Source organism: Aspergillus pseudonomiae (assembly GCF_009193645.1).
Source record: "Aspergillus pseudonomiae strain CBS 119388 unplaced genomic scaffold BDV37scaffold_28, whole genome shotgun sequence".
NCBI lineage: Eukaryota > Fungi > Ascomycota > Eurotiomycetes > Eurotiales > Aspergillaceae > Aspergillus > Aspergillus pseudonomiae.
The window spans coordinates 302076-316569 of record NW_022476020.1 but is presented as its reverse complement, the minus strand read 5'-3'; the positions used below and the strand labels follow the sequence as shown (position 1 = coordinate 316569).

Sequence of the window (14494 nt, the reverse complement as noted above, 5' to 3'; positions counted from 1 at the left end):
TAACCCCAAATACTCCGGATCCCACTGCGTCATCAACTCCACCCCCACAATATGCACTTGTACGATGAAGTCGGACCTCGACCCTTTGTCCCTCATCGCTCAAGTCCCGACTCAAGTCCCGAGAGCATAGGGGAAGTTTCATATTGGGCTGTATACCCCGCAACTGATGGCCTTCCATATAAAGAGCGCAGGGTGGGTGTTGCAGGATGCGCGAGTTGGCACGGTCGTGTAGATTCTTTTTTATTTGAGGGCACACAATATGCTCAAGACAATATTCTGTCTCTCTGCGCTGTGGGTCGCTGGAAATGCTGCTCCGAGTAGTATACCAGGCCCAACAGCTCATGTCCGCAATGGGACATATGTCGGGGTAAAGAACGACCACTACCAGCAGGACTTTTTCCTAGGCATGCCATATGCGCAGCAGCCAATTGGTGACCTACGGTTTACGGTACCCCAATCGTTGAATGAAAGCTGGGATGGAGTACACGATGCGAAAGAGTACTCCAAGATCTGTGTGGGATATGGCGTAAGTGATGATTGACTTGATATGCCTGCTCCCGACCTCAAGATTGGCAAGCTAACAAGGGATATAGACGGATTCAATCTGGTATCCGATGTCTGAAGCTTGTCTTACCTTGAACGTGGTCCGAGGGTCATCTGCGAGTGAGGGCTCTGATCTTCCCGTGGGTGTTTGGATCCACGGTGGTGGATTCTATATGGGTTCAGGGTCAGATGAGCGGTATAACATGTCTGCTATTGTGGAAAACTCGTATAAGATTGGTAGGTCGTTTTGGTTGAGTTGTCGAATAGATACTGATCCATGCAGGCAAACCGTTCATCGCCGTGACCTTGAACTATCGCCTCTCCGCGTGGGGCTTCTTGAGCTCCAGTGAAGTCGCCAGTAGCGGAAACACCAACCTCGGTCTCCGGGACCAAAGACTGGCGCTACAGTGGATCAAAGAAAACATTCGGGCCTTCGGGGGCGATCCAGAGAAGATCACGATCTGGGGAGAGTCCGCAGGGGCAATGTCCGTTGGCGCTCATCTCCTCGCATACGGTGGCAGAGATGACGGTCTCTTTCGCGGAGCGATTATGGAATCAGGCGGATCCATAACAGCCAGTCCAATGAATGACACCGGCTACCAGGCGATGTACGATGAAGTGGTGGCAAAGATTGGTTGTTCCAATGCCGCCAATACGCTACAATGTTTGCGCGAGGTTCCATTCGAGGACTTGAATGCCGTTTTCAACGGCACTGATGGCAACCCAGTGTACTCCTTCTGGCCTGTCGCTGACCAGGATCTCCTGAGGGGCCGGGGAAGCGTCCAGCTGGACCAACATGAATTCATCAAAGTTCCCATTCTTGCAGGCACGAATACAGACGAAGGGGCTAGTTTTGGTCCCACGGGGATCAATACCACGGAGCAGTTTTACGCATACCTCACCGGTTAGTATTATGAATTACTTCTCGCCTCTTTCCCCTGGTCACATGTATATGTACTAAAGAACATCCACATCACCAGACGGAACATCCGGCTTCAAACTCCCATCGTCTACGGCAAACCAGATCCTCGATCTCTACCCGGACGACCCATCACAGGGAATCCCGGAGTTCCTCGGCGACCAGCGGGTACCCTCGAAGGGCTACCAGTGGCGCCGTACATCGGCCTACGCAGGGGACTACTCAATGCACGCGAACCGACGACGACAATGTGAAGCCTGGGCAGAAACCACAACCCCCGCCTACTGCTACCGATTCAACATGCGAGGGGCGGATGTTCCATATCTGTCCGGCGCTGCGCACTTTGAGGAAGTCGCCTTTGTGTTCAACAACATCGAGGGGCTTGGGTATCATTACGGGAAGCCGTTCGCAGGGATGCCCGAGTCGTACAGCCAGCTGAGCACACTGATGGCGAGCATGTGGGCGTCGTTCATCCACGACTTGGACCCGAATTCGGGCATCGAGGACGGGGAGGTTCGCTGGCAGGCGTATGGGGCGGAGCAGCCGGTCGATCTGGTTTTCGATGCGAATGTCACAAGCTACATGGAGCCGGACACGTGGCGGAAGGAGGGGATCGATTATATCAATTCGATAGCAGGGACTTATTGGCGGTAGTATAGCTGAACAGGTAGTTCTGGCTTGTTCATTACCAGATTGCACACTCCCCAATCCAAGTTAAAGTGAAGTCATGACAAGATCTCTTCGAAATGACAATTCGCCAAATCGGGTAAAGCTAGTGCTCCTAACCAGCCACAAACACAAGCCCCAGCAGGACCTACAAACATCACCTTCTTCATGCAATTTCATTTCCAGAAATAACCAAGGCGCAAAGAATAAAAATAACCCCCCAAAAATATGAATCAAACTACGTTAAATTAAATTAAACCAAGACTATAATTCCAATAGACAGAAGAAAAGAAGAAAAGAACCCAAAAAAGAAGCAGCCAAATACCGAACCAGCCAATTCCCGAACGCACTGTCCAAAAATAGCACGCTTTTAAATTAAGCAATTAAACCAAGTGCGCGTGATTATAAATGCTTACAAGCACAGGGAAAATCGACCAAGCAAGCCCCATACAGACTACGGGATGTCCGATAACGCCCCCCATTCCCGTCAAAGTGCTCCAACGCCCCAGTCCCCGAATTCAATAGTGCGCAACGTTCCAAGTGGGCGACTGGAGTCGCCTGTCATGGCATGTCCCGAGGCAGGTTGGAAAGCCGGTATTCAGGCAGAATTTCCTCGGTAGCGAATGAGACCTGTGATGATGGGGATTGCGTCAGGATCTTCAGTCTACGTTCTCTTCTCGACTCGGGAGAGGGGCAAAGAAAAACCAACCCATGTTTCTTGTTTCTTTCCTGGTAATTTTACTTGAAATTTTGCATGAATAATCTCAACCCACCAAAAAGAAATCCAGAGATAAGCCAAAAAAAATTAGCCACGCGTAGATTTAGACCCGAACGCCCGGGACTCCCGTGCAGAAAGAAAGCCATTATCAAAGCAACCCTCTCAACCATGGTACGAGCCACGGATAACACGTCTTCTAGAACGTCACAAGTCCCTGAACACGGAAATGACAAGCGAGGATCCAGTGTCTTGGTTTCCCTGGTTGAAGCGATGAAATTACCCGGTTGGCAGGGTCTTGACTCTTGAACACTCAATTGGGATCGCAAGTGGCGGTGCAAATCTGTGGTTAGTTTGATTATATGCTGTCGATCAGTGATTGCAGATTTGTATGTGGGTAATAACTGCTCTCGGGGACCTCGTCTGGCTGGCCCTCCTCCTCCCTCTTTCTCTCTAGCCGCCCCTTTCATTTATTTATTCTTTTTTTAATTTTATTTTTGTCCCATCTGCAGACCATTTTCTTATTTTGGCGCGACAAATGGCATTGTTGGCAGCGGATCTTCCCTAGTTTCTTGGTTCACACGTGTCGTTTGTATGGGGGATTGCGCATTCTAGAAGACTAGAAGGGTGATGGTTCCATGGAACGGAGTAGAGTATTGGGTTTCTTGTATTTTGGTTTTGTGTATATCCGTTTAATTTGTCAATACGTTCTGTTACGTGTACGGGTGCTTTTACAGTTCTGAGATGGGGTAGTTTTACGTTTATGGCTGGTTTATGGTGTTGAGGGGTTTTTCTGGTGGTTCTTGCCTCATTATTCAGGCAGATAACCTTGACCTCGGTCGATATGAGAAAGGAAAGAGGGGGAGGGGTTTAATGTGGTATTGTGCACCAAAGGGAAGATGTGTAAATACATAAAGGGTGAATAGATGAATAGATGCAAAAGGGAAGTGGAAACGACATACCTAGCTAATGTACTCGACCGAGGCACATTCGGCGCCGTTGCAATTCCTTCGAACTTGAAGTACGACTCCATTTATATATATATGCATTCAAGACCTATATCAACCACCACCAAGTAGACTCGTATAATTCACCCAAAATAAAGCCATAGCCCTCATAAACATCTGCACTCAACAAAGCCCTAGACTCCCCAACCAACCATACACCCCTTACCTACCCCGCGTACATGCATAGTTTGATATTCTATACAAACCCAACCCAACAACTCACATGACCAACACGCAACCAACCCACACCCCCAAGAAAGAAAACCCCAAATACAACTTAAACACAAATACTCCCTGCATCAAACCAAATCCAGCCCTCAAACCCAACAAAGTCAAACTCTCGCCTGAAATACTTCTCCATTGGGCCAGGTGCAGCTGCAGAATACCCAGCCGGGTGACTCAACCCAGACCAAATCGGCCCAGTATAGCACCGTGAGTATCACAGGGAGGGAGGTTAGAACCGACTAGTTAAAGTGCAGAGATCTGTCAGCAATCACCCAAGAATCTGGAAACCTGATCTTGGTTCCCTGCATAGTCACTGCATGGGTATAGTCCTGAGGGGGGTATAATTGTGGGTGTTATCGTATGTATGCAGGTTACGGGGATAGTTCGGCGATTCAATATGGATAGTAATATGTACGCTTTGCTTTGATTGGATATACATATCTATGGATGTGTATGTATTGTACGGTTTTTTTTTTTTTTTTGGTTGAATGTGTCTACGTTTACATAAGGGCTATACATGTATGTACATGCAATAAACAACCACCCCAGCTGATACTTACGTATATTGTATTTCGATCGCTTAACAAAGAGACATATTTCGCGAGGTATACGAGAAACCTCGGTAGGAGAAACAATCGAACCCAAAAATTGTATATAGAAAAGTAAAATAAATGAAAAAAACCGATAGTAGATACTCACAGGCGAGGCGAAAGAGGAAACCATGAGAGACAAAAAAACCAAAGCCCGTGAAAACCAACCAACAACTAAGATTTCCGGAGCCTTCTCTTGCTTTTCCTTCGCTGACTGGACAATCTGCCTCAGTTGTGGCTATATTTCGGCGAACAGGCAATATAATTTGGGGACGATACGAGTCATGGCACATCAGGTTAACTAATTTATTCTGCGCTTCTTCTAGAAAACGAATCGGGGGCGGGCTGGCAATCCACCCTCGTGTGTACCCACCCACGGCATGGGCATTCGGTTCCGGATCCGAGGCTGTTGTGTGGCTCACCGGGGACCTCGACGGAGTTCAGGCATAAGCGAAAGACAGGTGGGAGTAATGAATTGCTGCAAGGATCGGGGAACTTATGCAGGGTGTGGAATGAGATCGCATCGTTGTGTGTATCTAGCAAAGAAGTAAGTTTGATAGTACTCCATAGTAGAGGCAAATAAACTTCGGGTGACAGGCTCTTGTTACATTAGTAGAGAGAGACCACAGCTGTTAGGCGTACAGGCTACTGTAGATACTAGATACATACTTTCTAGTATCTCATCTATCATCGACCTGCCCAAACAGGCACAGCGGACGACACCGCCACTTCGTGCACCAAAATATGAGAAGAAAAGGGTACCTACCGCCAGTGGATCAACAAACCGCCTCCATAATATGCAGCCGACGTGATCCCCTAGTCGAGTCCACTCCAGTTAAGGTAGGCAGCTAACCAGATAGACAGACAGATGGCCAGTGGAGATCCCAATATCCGCATTTTCAACGGTCCTCGGACCTCAGTACGCTCGGCACGAGATGCTAAATAAAAAATAAAATTGAAAATAATAATAATAATAATAATAAATTAATAATAATAATAATAGGAAACTAGACTATCTCGTGCTAAAATCCGGATGAGAAACAGTAGACCGAGCGACTAACCCAAGCTCTGCCCCATCGCGAACGTTGGGCGGTTCCCAAAACGGCAGTTTTTAATTTAACCTGGGATCATTTTAATCAATCGAGGTTTCCATCGCTAGATGGCACTATCTGTAGTTCTGTACACCGCGATCTCATGAGATCATTCCACCGAGTCCGGATTTCCCCCTAATCGCTTCCGCGGAGGGGGAAGTTATTTGGATCAACACCTTGATTTAGTGCTCTTTTTTTCTTTTCTCCCATTGGGTTATTCGATTTCTCCCTTCGTTGTATAAAATGATGAGAAATAAAGAATTCTTAACGAGCTAGAAACGGGTGGTATGTGGACCCCTTCCCCCGTACAGTCCACTAGCTAGTTGTCGTTTTCCCAGCCCACTGTTGAGGTTGAGTCGGTTTAGTCGATTAGTGATATGGGCGTGCGTGTGTGGGATGGATTTACACCGACTTAAAGGAGATCTGTCGATTACACGGGATCCGGATGTTGAATTGATTTCATGAACGGGTCCATCCATCTCCGGAGAGAGCCAGCTCCCGGGCTTGGACAAAATCTGGGTAGAAGCAACCTGAACGACGTGGTACTGTAGTGCTGGTGGGATACTTGGCAAGGCTCCGTGTCACTTGTCTTCCATTTTATCCTTTCTTGCCCTATGGTAATTTAAATTATCTCATTTGCCAACTTTCCCCCTATAAAAGCTTATATTATCATTCGAGATCAGAGCTCAACACGGGATGAACATTTAAACTCTCGAGATAAGAAAGAGTGCTACGTAACCACCCCTGCCCGGCCATACATAGCGGAATCAGTTAAGTTCCTCTAAGTCTCCAGCGACTCGGTAGATTCGGGGAAAAAAAAAAAAGGCGCCATGATTCGATTCGAGAACTATTCTCCGAGGCTAAGTTGAAATCTTGGTACGCCAAAAGCGGGAAGGATGGGAACGGATTGAAAGGGGTGGCGGAAATAATTTCGAATCAAATGTCAAGAAACAAAGAAAGAAAGAAAGTCCAGAGACAAAAGGAAGGTTAGATTGGACAATTTACTTCACGTATTGATTTATTTATTATTATTATTATTATTTTGATTCTCGTTTTACACACTCCCAGGGGTGTGGAAACTGGGAAAGAGAAAAAGGAAGGAAAAAAGAAAAGGCGGGAGGTGGGCCGCTAGTCTCCTTTTTGGGAGGGCACATCCCTGCTAGTATCCCGTCATTATCCCCCGTACGGAAGACGGTGGGATTCCCTACTATCTGGCTACGGGGAGGGAACTACTAGCATAATCCATCCGGCCGAAAGGATATCTGAGAAACAAGAGAGAACAAGCAAGTGATTCGGGACCATGTGACTGGGAAGGTACGTAACCGGGAAACCAAAAGGATCGATTTTGGCAACAGGAAGGGACTATGTACTTCGCTAGAAATTTGTGGCTGAGGGACCGGTCGGTATGGCGTACACACTTCACGTGCGGCGTATTTCGCTGGTATGTCAATCGTGGATATTACCGCCTCCTGTACGTAAGAAAGACTGCAGCAAGAAGTAGGGCGTTACCTGATTTCGATCTTTGCTCAACTTAGTTGGTATTATCTGGTCATCAAAGCGTTTTGATTAGCTAACCGAAGTCAATTCCCAATCGGTCAGGTTGCAGCACGCGAGAGGTTAGCGCCACCCAGACTAAACTGTTTTCTGACGAAACCCCAGCTGTCAACTTCTTTTTCAGGTCAAGACATCGGAGAGTTAATCGGGACAAGGTTCCACCGATCCTGTTCTTCTTCTGATGATGCTGCCTCATTCTGTTCGCCGTTGGTGGGTTTTTCCCCCTCCTCCACCTACTAAGCGTCCATTCGTTCCCAGATTGGGCTTGGTGATGGGTCATGGCTGGTGATAGGTTCCCTGCAGGATGCCCGATGTTGTTCCCGTTAACTCATCCTCTGCGAAGTACGGTACCACTGTACTAAACCCCTTTGACAACAAGGTAGTACCTATTGCGGACCCAAATCCTTGCCGTCCAATAGTTCCTAATCGCCATGTGTCAGTCCGTCATATTGATCGCTCGTAGTGCACAATATGTCTCCCTGCAGAGATGCGCCCCTGGGAAGAGAACGCGCGCGGCTGGATTGGATCACACCCCCTTCGGATCGCAATCTAAATATTTGAGGCCGGTCAGTTGGTGTCAGTCAGAGTTACGGAATCTAGCCCATCCTGGCCAGCCTCGATGGGGAAAATTGTGGACAATCCGTGATAATAGTTCAACTCGTTGGATGTTGAGTGACTTGTTGGAAGATTGCGATCGCGTTTCGCGCCCTTTTCCATCTTAGTCGACTCGCCGGCGCTCCTTTCCCTGATTGGTCTTGGTACCCGACTGATCGTCATGGGGGGCGATCATAGGAAAATTGAGAAGAAGTGGCAGTCCCACAACGTGTCTGGTAAAAGGAAAAATGGCACCTGTCGTCTGCCAGAACTACTAGCAAGATAATAGTAATAATAATACAAAAAAAAAAAAAAAAAAAAAAAAAAAAAAATGAGGGGCGTAGAGTTTTTTGGGGCGGTTTTAGCCAGAGCGCTCTCGAGTTTCAACGGGGGCAACGGTTTTTGGTCCATCAGTCTATTCGGTCTGGCGCTGTCGATCTCATCCGCCTGGTCCACTGCGTGTCAGCTCCATGATCTATCGCTTGTTGTCGCCTGTCGCTTGCAAGGTAGGCGATGAAGCTTTCTAGGGAATTCTCCTGGAGTACGTACAATTGGTGGGTAAAGACCTAGCTCGATGTCCCAATCTCTGACTGGGTTTGATCTGCCATCCTAGTGATTTAGTCCGTCAAGTCGGCAGTTAGAGCTAAGGTTCCCGTCAACATTATCAGAGGATCAGCAGGGAGGAAGAGTGGTATCTCCATTTCCTCACAATGATCCGTGAGATTGGATGGGTGGTTAGACGCCACATGCCGTAAACACTATTCTCCGTCCTGGTCAAGGTCGTATGGTTACTGGTGAACGGCTGGAACTGTCTCTCCAGAGTAGATCCATCTTAACGGCCGGCTCAAGTACCCCACCCTTTGAGACAGCGCCGTAGCACAAACTGTATGATGCATCCTAAAACTCGGGATGTGGTCCGCCGAGCAGCTAGTATCTTGTTGGAGAGAAACCAGAAGAGATTATGTCGGTGTATACGATGTGAGATGTATCTCCACGCCGTAACGGGTCTGGTGGTTTGGTTTACGCTTGTGAGCAGGTTTTGACTAACAACCAAGGGCAAGGCCAAGCCACTATGGATGGCGTCGAGGAACAATGTCTAACGGTATTAGAGAGGGTTGTGTCAGGATACATAGCATTCTTGTAGAGAGTTATCTCCTGTAAGGTTTGTTTGTAAGGAGTTCATAATCTTTCGTTTTTGAAAGATACTGACTGATCTTCGGAGAGTGGACACCGTCGAGGAACAACCGACATCGAGTCCTCATATGCCTGGCGGACTCTTGACCTGTTCACGAACAAGACCACTTGTATTGTATATCCACCTCCATCGGTGATCCAAGCGAGAGGAAGTACCATTCCCTAAGCTGTATGTATGTACGGAGTACACAAGTACGTTCCGACGTGCCGTTGCCATCGTAGTTAACACTTTAGCGTCCCATGGCTGAAGACAGCGATGTCGGTTGGAACCGGCGTGCAGTAAGTTTCTTATCCTGGGTAAGCTGCTATCTGGTCAATGCACGACGCGGTTCATTGTCAACTTCGGGAACTCGACTCTCCAACGCGACGTCTCGGGATTTGCTTTCCTTAGTTTGATCCAACAGTACTCGCACTAGTCAGCAGGGATTTTAAGCGGAGCCACTATTCTGTCCCAAACCACGAAACCTAAGATTGGGCCAGGATTTCCAAACCCTCAAAAAAAAAAAAAAAGGGGAAAAAGAAAAAAAAAAAAAAAAAGAAAAAATTAGAAAGAAAGAAAGAAAGGAAAAAAGGTCTGAAAGAAATGAACCAAGGGAAACTGTGCCCGACCAATTTGGCTGATATTTACTGTGTAGCTTCATCGTTCGTAGAGGCAGGTATAAATGAAAATAAGGAAAATGAACAAACAATCCCAGGAACGAGGGAAAGTGGCCTTAGAGGATATGTACTTATGGGCGTTATCCGTCAGCATTCTGACAGACAAACGTTCCCTAACTTGTTACGTGTCTGATTGGATGAGTCGAGTTTCGCGCGACCGTTACTAGTCCACGGTTAGATCCATCACTGGATGCCTCCTGTAGTCTGTGCATATGCAGTCCGATCAAAGCTGATGCAGAAAGTGCTGTCTCCTTGGAGACCAAAGACTCCTTCGTTATGGTGAACGTATGATGGAGGGACAAGAAAAGCAACAATGTACTCCGTAGGTGGGGGGCGGGGGGGAAAGGAGAAAAAAGGAAAAACAGGTTCTCCAGCTCTGTGAAAGGCAAGTCACGGTACCTACATTCCACTGCCTTCACATGTTCGCATTCATTTCGATTTGCTCGTGTAACGGTCAATCTCCGACTGATCAAGTAGCTATGTTATGTAGTACATATTGATTGAGATTTGGGGGAGAAAAGAAAAAGAAAGTAAAAGATCGGATCGGGAATCGTAGCGTCATCTGCAGCAGGGTAGCTGAACTCCAGTGAATCAAGTCCACTGGGGAGCCGAGGAAGAGAAACGCTTCGACCGGAATCTAGGATGCTGCAATCCGGAGTGTAAGATCTTGCAGCTCCAACGGGCGTGATGTGACACCTCTCTCCGCATGGATAGCGTACGTATGCACCTACTCTGTAGCTAGGCACTTTAATGTAACTATGTATATGTAAGGTGTATGTGTAAGCCGGGGAGATGGCTGGGAGCGGAGTACATACATACCCAACAAGCCACAGGATGTAGTATCATTACGGTGGTATTTCAGGAAGGGGGCCTGCAGATTGAGTTAAATCACGGTGGGTGAGCGTGTTCGGCGCATAAGCCCCTGCGGACGCCTCACAGGGTCAAAGTCCTGATCCCACGATTTGTCTGATATCAAAAATTACTTGTCTTGTATTTAATACTACACTGTGTACAATAGAGTACGCAACTGGACTCGCATTCGGTAGCAGAAAGACATAAGACAAACCTTTCACAGGATACAAAAGAGGATGGCTTTCTTAAATATATGTACATACTATATGCCTATTCCCTGGGGCACCCAATACAGGACACTGAAACGGAGCTGTTGTAAAGACAGGTCGCACATGAGTTCATTGATGATACTTAGTTAATGATGATCGGCACTTAGGTCAGCTATGAGGTCATTGCTTCCTCTGCCATTCAACCCAGTCGAAAATGAGGATAAAGGGAAAAGAAAAACAAAATACTTCATGATCTACTCGGGATTCTACGATCAATGTATTGCCCGTGCTACCTTACGTACAAGTAGTGGTACAGGTGGATGCGGACTTGCCGGTCGGAAGCTGCGCATGCAGCCAGAAAAGGCAACGGTCAAATGTCGGTTGTTATAATAAAACAAACACACACTGGCCGATGTGGAATGCCACTAATCAATTCCAGTACTAGTCAAGGCCATCTGCATTGAAGGGATCACGCTGAAAAACAGGGAAATGAAGTTGCGATTCTCGGGGCATAGACCCTAAAGAAGCATGCCGCCGAATGAAAATGCAAAAAATAGAAGAAAATTCAAAACCCAAGAAGCGAGAAGGAATCCAGGGCAGAAGAAAGGGAAAAAATATCCTTCAGTCTTGACTGTTACGTCAATGAATGGGGAGCGAAGTTAATCGGTAGAGACAAAATAAGGAATGAGCTCGCCCGTTAGATATCTCCCAATCATGTGGCCCGGATCTCGGTTCAGAATTAGATCGACCTTCTATAAGTCCACAACGTGCATGATAGTTCAGATTCGATTAATTTATTTACTTAATCAAATTAATGAATCCATCAATCGAGAGAGACAAAGAGAATGACGATGAATCATGAATGTCTTCGGTACGGTGGATTGTGGATACTCTAGTGCATGGGTCTAAACTTAGTAGTACTAATATTATTTTTATCTCCTTTTTGGCTGGACGAGAGTTTCTACAACCACTTCTCGGGTCCCGTCGAACTATTGAATTAGGGTGTTTAGAAATGACATAAACTAGCGGGGGAGAGAGTGGAAGGGGGGTGTGGTGATGCGACAACACATGCGACACCATCTCTGCTTTGGGGAAATCATCCGACCCCAGGACCTGCTGATAAACGCCTATGATTCATGGAAGAGATAAGTAGTGGTGTGATATTGATTGAATCCAATCCACCCCCCAAGAAGCAACACACACTAGGTAACTCCAGGGTTGAAAACTCAATCGATCGAAGGGTGGATGTCATTGTACGGAGCCAGGTACCTAGTCAGTATATTCATTGGTACCGTCGTGGGATAGGAAGAAGCCACACGGGACCCAGTCATGGAAGGGAAAACGCTATACCCCGTCCGTCCAACGGCATACCTTTAGGTGCATTTTTGGAACATACTATACTCAATAGTGTGCTCCATTAATATCGATTAGAATCGTCAGTCCTGCCGTCGGCTTCGAAAAAGCAATAAGAATCTCTCAGTCCGAGGAGATCGTGAATGACGACAATGGTGCCACCCACCCACGGCTATGCCCGAGATCTTGAGCAAGGGAGGGCGGGGGTGAGCGTGGTACGGTACCATGGAACAATTCTCTCAGGTACAAGGGGCGGTGGATTTTGATGTAATAGTTAGGTCTGGAATTTTTTAGTCCTCTTCTATTTCGTTTGTTCTTTTTTTTTTGTTTTTTTTGTTTTTTTTTTTTTTTTTTTTTTTTTTTTTTTTTTTTAGTTAATTTTTTTGCTTAACAAAATTCTCAACAATAGGCTGTAACTTCCCATTGCTCTCTACCTTGTTCTTCTACTTTTTTAATTTGAAAATAGTTCATCCGTGGGAAAACCAGAACAAAGGCAGAGTGGGTTTTCACGTTTTTGCAGGAGGGGATCTGACAGTCAAGTTTAAAATGCTTGTGCCGTGTTGACAAATGGGCGGTCGGATCGCTTCCAAGTGCGAGTCGACAATCCTGTGTCTTTATTATCATTATTATCATTAATATCATTACTATTACTATTCCTTTATTTCTCTGGCAGTGAGGGATTACTGGCTGCAGGATACTGATGGAGAGAGAGAGAGCATGTTTATGTGTCCTGTTGATGTGCGATCCAGCTTCCCCACTCCGATCGTTTCCAGATCTGGGCCAAGCAGAGCCACTGCAGTGACTTCACACCTCACACATGACTGGACGCTTATTTTCCATGTCTTAAGTCTTTTGCCCTTTGCCCGAGGATGTGTAACATTCTTCCTCTCAGATCTCGATTTCTCCATGCTCTTCCATGTAGATATAGAAAAACGAGGATAACATGGTATGCACGTGCACAATGTTGTATTGCATTGGATTTACAAAGTAAAGAAAATATGAAAAAATTAAAAGAAAAGGTAGTCACTGCAGGGTGACTTCTATTAGGCAACAGTGTACGGAATATCTGTACGAGATCTAAATCTTATCATTGATCACTGCACTTTTGCATTGTTGCCTTAAATTGGTTGCCTGGATCGCATATAAAAAGCATGTAATATTGGGATACACTTTCTATACTCCGTACTACTGCATCTGTTACACCTTAACCGCCGAGTATTCCTCGGGTAGACACAAGCGGGCATCATTACTAAGTATGTAATCCGTACGATACATACAATAGATTGTACAACAACATTACTATGACCCGACAACTAGCCGTGTGTTGGCTATGCTTTCGAATCATAGCGACAAAACTATCATTTTTGGAGAGAAAGCTTCACTATGCTATCTTGTAATCAGCTGAAGGTATGTTGCTTCGATTCACATCTGCGTTTTTAGACCAAGTGAGTTGGCCGTAAAGGACATACCACCGATGCAAGGTAGCTTGTTAGTGGGGTGTTGAGGATGGAAGCTGAGTCCGGCAAGCAGGCTGCCGAATGAATCTGCATGTTGTGTACCTTCACTGCCATTTTTTGTTCACTTTTTTCTCCCTCTTCAGTATAGTTTCCCTTTTTAATTTACGAAAATAAACAGAAGGAAAGTATGATACTCATAAAATAATAACTCTTTCTCTTATCCCCTCGCCCGTGGACTTGGATTTGGGAACGTTAGTCATTCCCGTCTTGTTAGTCTCCTTCCTTCTGCTTCTTTCGTCTTTTCTTTAATTAAAGTCGGTCGGCCGTTCCCCTAATTTGTGTAGCGTGCGATCTATGGATCTCGATGCATCCTCCGCCCCATCGCCATCAGTGATAGGGACCACTCATCATACTATTTCGCTCCAACCCCCCTCAATTACCTGAGTGGTTTACCACCCCTCTTTCCTTTTTGCGCCAGACACTAAAAAGCCTACACCGTACTACATGGAGCACTTTGGAAATCTGTACATTAACGGCTAGTGGTAATATCTAATTTAGTTTTATTACCCATTCCCGAGCACGCCCCTGTGGCTTTAGGATGAACGCTCATCAATCTGTTAGGTGGTAATTTGGACCTTACCACTACCTCATTCTGTCGTGGATGTACTCCACACAGGTGTTACTAATAAGGACATGATGACTTTCAGATCTGTTTAGTGCGGTGGTTTCATAATTGTGACAAAATTCATAGGGAGAACCTAATTCTTAATTCTTTGGCAGAGCTTTCTTCCCTCTTTTTTTCCTCATGGTTATTTTTTCAAAGAAAGAAAAGCAAATAGAAAAGAACTGAATTTTTTTTTTTTAAAAA

General features: G+C 46.1%; 4 protein-coding genes across 4 annotated transcripts; 3 read left to right on the top strand and 1 right to left on the bottom strand.

Moving 5' to 3' along the window:
- Positions 1-259: 259 nt before the first annotated feature.
- On the top strand, positions 260-2116 carry BDV37DRAFT_271218 (Alpha/Beta hydrolase protein; the record flags this gene model as incomplete). Its single annotated transcript, XM_032084691.1, has 4 exons — positions 260-526; positions 594-780; positions 827-1447; positions 1524-2116. 4 exons carry the CDS (start codon positions 260-262, stop codon positions 2114-2116), a joined length of 1668 nt encoding a protein of 555 aa, XP_031942095.1.
- Positions 2117-2336: 220 nt separating this feature from the next.
- BDV37DRAFT_246936 (uncharacterized protein) lies at positions 2337-3824 on the bottom strand. Its single transcript, XM_032081817.1, has one exon. It carries the CDS (start codon positions 3311-3313, stop codon positions 2867-2869), a length of 447 nt encoding a protein of 148 aa, XP_031942094.1. The 5' UTR covers positions 3314-3824; the 3' UTR covers positions 2337-2866.
- Positions 3825-4023: 199 nt separating this feature from the next.
- On the top strand, positions 4024-4497 carry BDV37DRAFT_246935 (uncharacterized protein). Its single transcript, XM_032081816.1, has one exon. The coding sequence runs from the start codon at positions 4074-4076 to the stop codon at positions 4284-4286; it is 213 nt and encodes a 70-aa protein (XP_031942093.1). The 5' UTR covers positions 4024-4073; the 3' UTR covers positions 4287-4497.
- A 3716-nt stretch (positions 4498-8213) lies between these two features.
- Positions 8214-9627, top strand: BDV37DRAFT_246931 (uncharacterized protein). The gene is made up of 3 exons (XM_032081815.1): positions 8214-8351; positions 8454-9059; positions 9115-9627. The coding sequence occupies exon 2, from the start codon at positions 8792-8794 to the stop codon at positions 8945-8947; it is 156 nt and encodes a 51-aa protein (XP_031942092.1). The 5' UTR covers positions 8214-8351; positions 8454-8791; the 3' UTR covers positions 8948-9059; positions 9115-9627.
- Positions 9628-14494: the final 4867 nt, after the last annotated feature.

Bases quoted from the DNA above. Each gene is read 5' to 3' on its own strand.
- BDV37DRAFT_246931 (XM_032081815.1), top strand. From the start codon at position 8,792: ATGATGCATCCTAAAACTCGGGATGTGGTCCGCCGAGCAGCTAGTATC.
- BDV37DRAFT_246936 (XM_032081817.1), bottom strand. From the start codon at position 3,313: ATGAAAGGGGCGGCTAGAGAGAAAGAGGGAGGAGGAGGGCCAGCCAGA.
- BDV37DRAFT_246935 (XM_032081816.1), top strand. From the start codon at position 4,074: ATGACCAACACGCAACCAACCCACACCCCCAAGAAAGAAAACCCCAAA.